Source organism: Limulus polyphemus, unplaced genomic scaffold (assembly GCF_000517525.1).
Source record: "Limulus polyphemus unplaced genomic scaffold, Limulus_polyphemus-2.1.2 Scaffold483, whole genome shotgun sequence".
Taxonomy (NCBI): Eukaryota; Metazoa; Arthropoda; class Merostomata; order Xiphosura; family Limulidae; genus Limulus; species Limulus polyphemus.
In genome coordinates this window covers 45,111-51,029 of record NW_013666093.1, presented here as the reverse complement: position 1 = coordinate 51,029, position 5,919 = coordinate 45,111, and the positions used below count along the sequence as shown (strand labels likewise).

General features: G+C 32.8%; 1 protein-coding gene across 1 annotated transcript in view; it reads right to left on the bottom strand.

Moving 5' to 3' along the window:
* Positions 1-1,394: 1,394 nt before the first annotated feature.
* LOC111085580 (prohormone-1-like) overlaps positions 1,395-5,919 on the bottom strand; it is a 13,060-nt gene continuing 8,535 nt past the window's right edge. The window contains exon 3 of the mRNA XM_022384786.1: positions 1,395-1,738. Within this exon, the coding sequence (XP_022240494.1) occupies positions 1,571-1,738 (168 nt within the window). The 3' untranslated portion in view covers positions 1,395-1,570. The remainder of the gene's footprint in view (positions 1,739-5,919) is intronic.

Here is a 5,919-nt window from a genome sequence, read left to right as displayed (position 1 = left end):
AAATGCGACAAAAAAGACTGCCTGTATGAATCTGTTATAATAAATGAAACGACGTCTGAACTTTTTTAGAAGTTCTTCTCCAGATAAAGATAAAAATTGTTGTCTACAATATAAATTTTCACACTTTAGTGCTTTTATAAAGTTGTAAAACAAGCATAGTTCATGTACAACGCATCGTGAAACCTGGTTTCGGTTTAGTATGTCATTAGTTAAACGTATTTTAAGGTAATTCTCCCATTCGTTTCTTTGTTAATTTTGTAATTATCAGTTAAGTTTATTCAGGCAGAATTTCTCTAAAATTATTTCGATCATTATGAAAGGGTTCCCTGAAGGATGTAATAAGTCAATTATAAGAACCGAGCTTTGAAGTTGTATTAACCTAGAAGAACCGGTGTTTAAAGTCGAATTATGTTACAAGCAGGAATGTAGTGCTGCCAGAGCGCGACTCGGCACCTAAAATTGGATGAGAATCCCGACACTTCAAAAACTCAAAATATGTACATAAAAATAAATTAACCAGCTTACACCCGAAATTAAATGCCCTTCATAACCAAACTTTTAGAGCGTCAGAGAACACTCTGAATGTTTGTGAACCCCCGTGTCTACTGGTAGAGCTCTCTCAGAACGCTTAGCACACACTCTGTCACTCTCCCTCAAGAGTTGGAGTCAGGCACCTGCGACCCCTTCGGCTCAAGAGAAGGTGTCAGAGCGTTAAAACGGTGAAATGTTTTTAGTCATTCGTCACTTAATTATTGAAACAAATGAATACGGTATTAAAACGCTTAATAAATTACATCTTGCAATTATATTGTGCTTAAAACATACACAATTACATAATACACGGCAAAAAAATATATCGCCTTTTCTGGTTATTCGTGATGGCAGGAAAAGAATTGTGAAAAAATTATAAAAGATATATTGTTAATATATGTAGTGCAGTTAGAAATATTGTAAGTTAATAAGATATGCATTTTTAAAACTAGTTTTAATAGTAGTGATTTTATATAGTACCTAGTTGTTTTTTCTTTGCTGCTTCAGTTGAAGGAAGTTGAGTTGCATGTTTTCTCTTGGTAGTATATACATATTCTGTTTAGTAGTGCATATATTTGCTTTAATTAAAATAAACTCATAAAGATGGAAATGTAAAATCTTTACCTAGATGGTGACACCACATTTCTAACAGGTTTTGGCAAGAATTCAGCACAACAAAATTTAGCACTACGTCACAGGTTAAAAGAAACCATGTTGAAGCAGAAATGTTTGAGTCAAAATAAGTTACAAAAAGTTTGAGCCGAAGTAAGTTACAAGAAGCGATTTTTGAAGTCATACATGGTGAGTCATTACGGTGTCTGTTTGTTGGTATTATTTTATTAATGGAAACATATAATGGTATGTAATTTCCAGTTCTTTATTTTGCCTTTGTATTCTCAAATAGGATGACTACAGTGTTTAAATGAACTAATAATAACCTTAAAGTTGTAATAAAAAAGAGGCTGAAAACTTAATACCTAATGAAAGGTTTACACAATTTAATTTTAAAAAGAGTGCTTTGTTTTCTAATCAAAGAGTGTTACTTTCGGCCAAAGCAGGAGACGGCGTTAAAAGCACACTGCTTCCAAAAAGACCGCTTTTTCTGGAGGTCGTCGGTGTCCAGATTATTTCTCAAACGGTTCACCATCTGGCGGGCAAAAAGGTAGTTAAGGAGTGCCGCATCCACTGAACCATCATCATTCACCATCTGTTGAGGAAAACATTTTGTATACTGTTTGTGTCAATGCTGTTAAGAAATTATCACAAAGTTTATATACACATACGCGACCACTTTGCGCATGTATGTTGGAAGAAGAATCAACTGAGCTAAAACTAAAATATTTTTTTTCTTTCCCTGGCACCTTGATGCATTTGTTTCTCTGGTACATGATCTTGTACGTTATAAGATTGTACATAGCTCTAAAATCCTTATACTAGGGTATCTTAGTAAACAGTGAAAAGCATAATTCTCGAAACGAGATCAAGTTAGGTTCGAATAAGAACAACTTTGACAAGGTTATTCTAGTTTGATCCTTATCAGATTTTAGCTTTAACAGTAACAGAAAAAGAAAAAAAAAGATTAGTCAGAGTAAATCTTTGTAAATAAATACAAATTCACATTTTCACCTCCAATCACCAGTTACTTGTTTGTCCTTGTTCCATAGCTTGTGCTTTGGTGGTGTACGAAAATGTTTTTTTACCTTATTTATGGCATAAATAATTTGAAATTATTCCACGTAAGTAATCCCAAAACATTCTAAAGACATATTTTAGAAATACAACAGTGTACATTGGACTGTTCATAGCGTATTTATTGCAAAACTGTTTAGCTTCAAATTACTATACAAACCATAATTTTGAGAATCATTTAAAAGCTCTCTTTGAAAGAAATGTAGGATTATGTGATAAATCCACGTAACACGTATTTCATGACGTATTAAATTTTTCCCGTTTAAATAAAGCAATTACTTTAGATATTATGTTTAATATAATAATTGTTTTTCTTTGTTTACGACAAGTGCTTCTTGTGGTTCTCTTGATTCTTTGATTTAAAACATTTCTTTGCTTTACAGCACCATGGGGCAGTAAGTGTGTTATAAGAATAACAATCAAATCCTTTTACTCGAATAGAGTTAGCCAAAAGCATGGCTGTGGGTGCTATTGACAAGTTGCTTTCTCTCTAGTCTATCAATCCAAAATTATGGGCGATTAGGGCAAGTAGCTCTTGTGTAGCTTTGTGTGAATATTAACAAATAAACAAATGTTTTAAACAATTATTTGGATTTTTTTTATGAATTCGTACGTTTTTAATTTTATTTTGCTTTGAATCAAACATCTTCTTTGATTTTCTTATATAAGTCACTTTCGTTGCTTTTCTATTTCAAATTTGCCGCTTTCTCAGGTTTTCTTACTTAAATCAAAACTGCTTCCTATATGAGCCCCGAGTGGCTCAGTTTATATGCTAAAAATCGGGGCAAAGTGTATATAGCCTCTTGTGTAATTTTGCATTTAAAATGAAACAAACGAGACTTACGGTAATTTTTCGCTTAAAACACCCACTGTATTTAAATCTTTGTTTTGATTAAACCAAGTTCTTATACTTTCTGGTTGAAAGTAAAAAAATTACTTGTTTAGTTTAGGTTTTGAAATAATCACTGTCTTTAGTTCTTTGTTTCATGACTTATCTTGTCACTATTTCTTTGGTGTATAAAAAAAAAGAGACGTTTTTATATTCGTAATTTGAAATTGCCCCTTTCATTTGTGGTTTGATCTTTTGGTTTTTTGTTTTAGAACATCCATTATTATAGTTTGAAACATAAGCCTTGTTTTCATGTAGGGCGCTGTTGCCTTTTGATTTAAAACAATCAGTTATGACAGGATATTTTGTTCTTTTCTGGAAGTAGTGTTAGTTAAGTGTTTTTAAAAGAGGATAAATATATACATTTACTTTCTTTGAGAAAAATGCAATGAAATGAGATTTTTAATTATAGGCCATAACTAGCCAAATGTACGATGACAATAATAAATAAACCTATACGTTATCGATAAATTAAACACGTTAATCAGTGTATTATGCATGAATTTAGGTTCTTCTAAATTTGTTTTTCCTTTGCTTCTTTTTTTATGCTAAGAAAAACGAACCAAACGTTAGTTTTATTCAAAGTCAATAAAACTTTGTATCGAAAACAGTTAGCACTCAAAACACGTACGTGAATGATTTCGTTACTAAAACGTCAGTGTTTATATGATTAGCACTTAAAACACGTACGTGAATGATTTCGTTACTAAAACGTCAGTGTTTATATGATTAACACTTAAAACACGTACGTGAATGATTTCGTTACTAAAACGTCAGTATTTATATGATTAGCACTTAAAACACGTACGTGAATGATTTCGTTACTAAAACGTCAGTATTTATATGATTAGCACTTAAAACACGTACGTGAATAATTTCGTTACTAAAACGTCAGTATTTATATGATTAGCACTTAAAACACGTACGTGAATGATTTCGTTACTAAAACGTCAGTATTTATATGCTCACAACTCTTTCGTAGAGTGGACATCTATAGAACATTTTAGTTTACGTTAAACATATTATATTAAATGTTCGCATCTGTAGCTCCATAACGGAACCACGTGATCAGTGTCACGTAGAAAAAACTAAACATGCTTGGTCCCATTATCTACTACGATACTAAAGCTATACACTGTTACACACCATTAGTCGATCTTCATAAACCATAAATAGTAATTAACTTTGAATATTAGACTTAAGTTAGTGAGATATATTAAGATGAAACTGACACGGTGGGTTCTGTTTCCGTTCACGTAGATTAAAATGAAACTCTGTAGTTTATACTAAAATCACACGGCCTCACTAACTTCCTAAATGGCAGTAACGGTGATGTTTTAACGAAACGTGGTTAACTTCACCAGAGTTTGCAAATGCTTATCAACTCCCCTCTATCTTGCTCAACTCAGTAACTAGTGAACATTACCTATCAGTATAATATTAGTAAATTGCCACTACTAAGGTGTAGTTGATACATTTTTTCCAAGACGGCAGTTTTACGAATGATTAGATAAGAAAAGAGGGAGAAGTCAACTGGACGTTTTCGTGTTTTTTCGTTTACAAAATTTATTAAATTTATTGTGATATCTGCTGGTCCTGGCTAATACAAACTATGATATATAACAATATTATAATCGTAAATTTTCATCGGATACTGTAAACTATAATTATTACAACAAGAACTTCCTCTGTAAGACCTTTCACGGTTTCATAAATTCTTTTCTCTCTTTTTTTTTGAAATTCACATTTTATTGATAATTCGTACATGTACTGATAATTACAAGCTGAATTGTCATTATCAAAAATGTCATTCTGAACTTGTAACTTGATTTCACATTCACATATTAATGAACAAAAGATGATGTTCTATAAAATATAATCAAATGAATGCTTCATTAAACTTTTTTTTGTACTTTGTTGTCAAACTTTAAAATACAAAGGATTGAATATACTGTATATAAAACGATTTTCAATATACAAATCAGCAATTCCCGTGACAACCACAGCCAATATAAAGTCGCGGTGGAACGTCATGTATCAGAATTACATTTTGACATTGCTTGGCGTTATGTAGGTGGTGTGATGTCACCACAGATAAGTCGCTTTTGGAAAGGATATGTAACAGTCCTTTCCGGCGCATAATATTTATACATTCATATCACAAAGATGTGTTCGGATCGGGATTTAGAATTTCTAAGACGGGAATACCCCTTGTACTTAATGTCATTGGAAAACAAAGAAATATGGATCAACTTGGGAAGTCAAGACTATCCCAAAAAAGACATCTGCAACAAGTCGTATCACAGCAAAAGCAAAAGGAAACATTTTGCAACAGGTGAAAATCCATAACACAAAGTTCAGTAGCAAAAACCGCCCATGTGACCCGGGCAACAGTCCCAAATATAACCAAGAAGGATGTCCGTCTGCAAAAACGACAGAAATTGTTTCAACAGCATATCCATTCAATCATTACATACCTCAAGCAGCTAGAGAATAAAACGAGTATTCATACTATCCCATAGGAAGGCATACCGGTTAAGTCACTTATGGATTTTTGTGCGATCGAACTGATGAAACGGGCATGGGAAACCGTTATCGTCGTCCACTAGATGGATTATGGAAAGCAAACAGAGTAGTGATGTACTTTTTACAATAGAAACTCCGCTGCCAGGCTGTTGGGCTATTGTCACGATATACGCCATCAGATAAAACATTACAGGACGTGTAATGGCAGGAAACGGCTTGAATGGGTAATGAAGAAAAACTTTAATATAACAGCAAATGTACAACGTTTCGACAAGGTTTTTGTC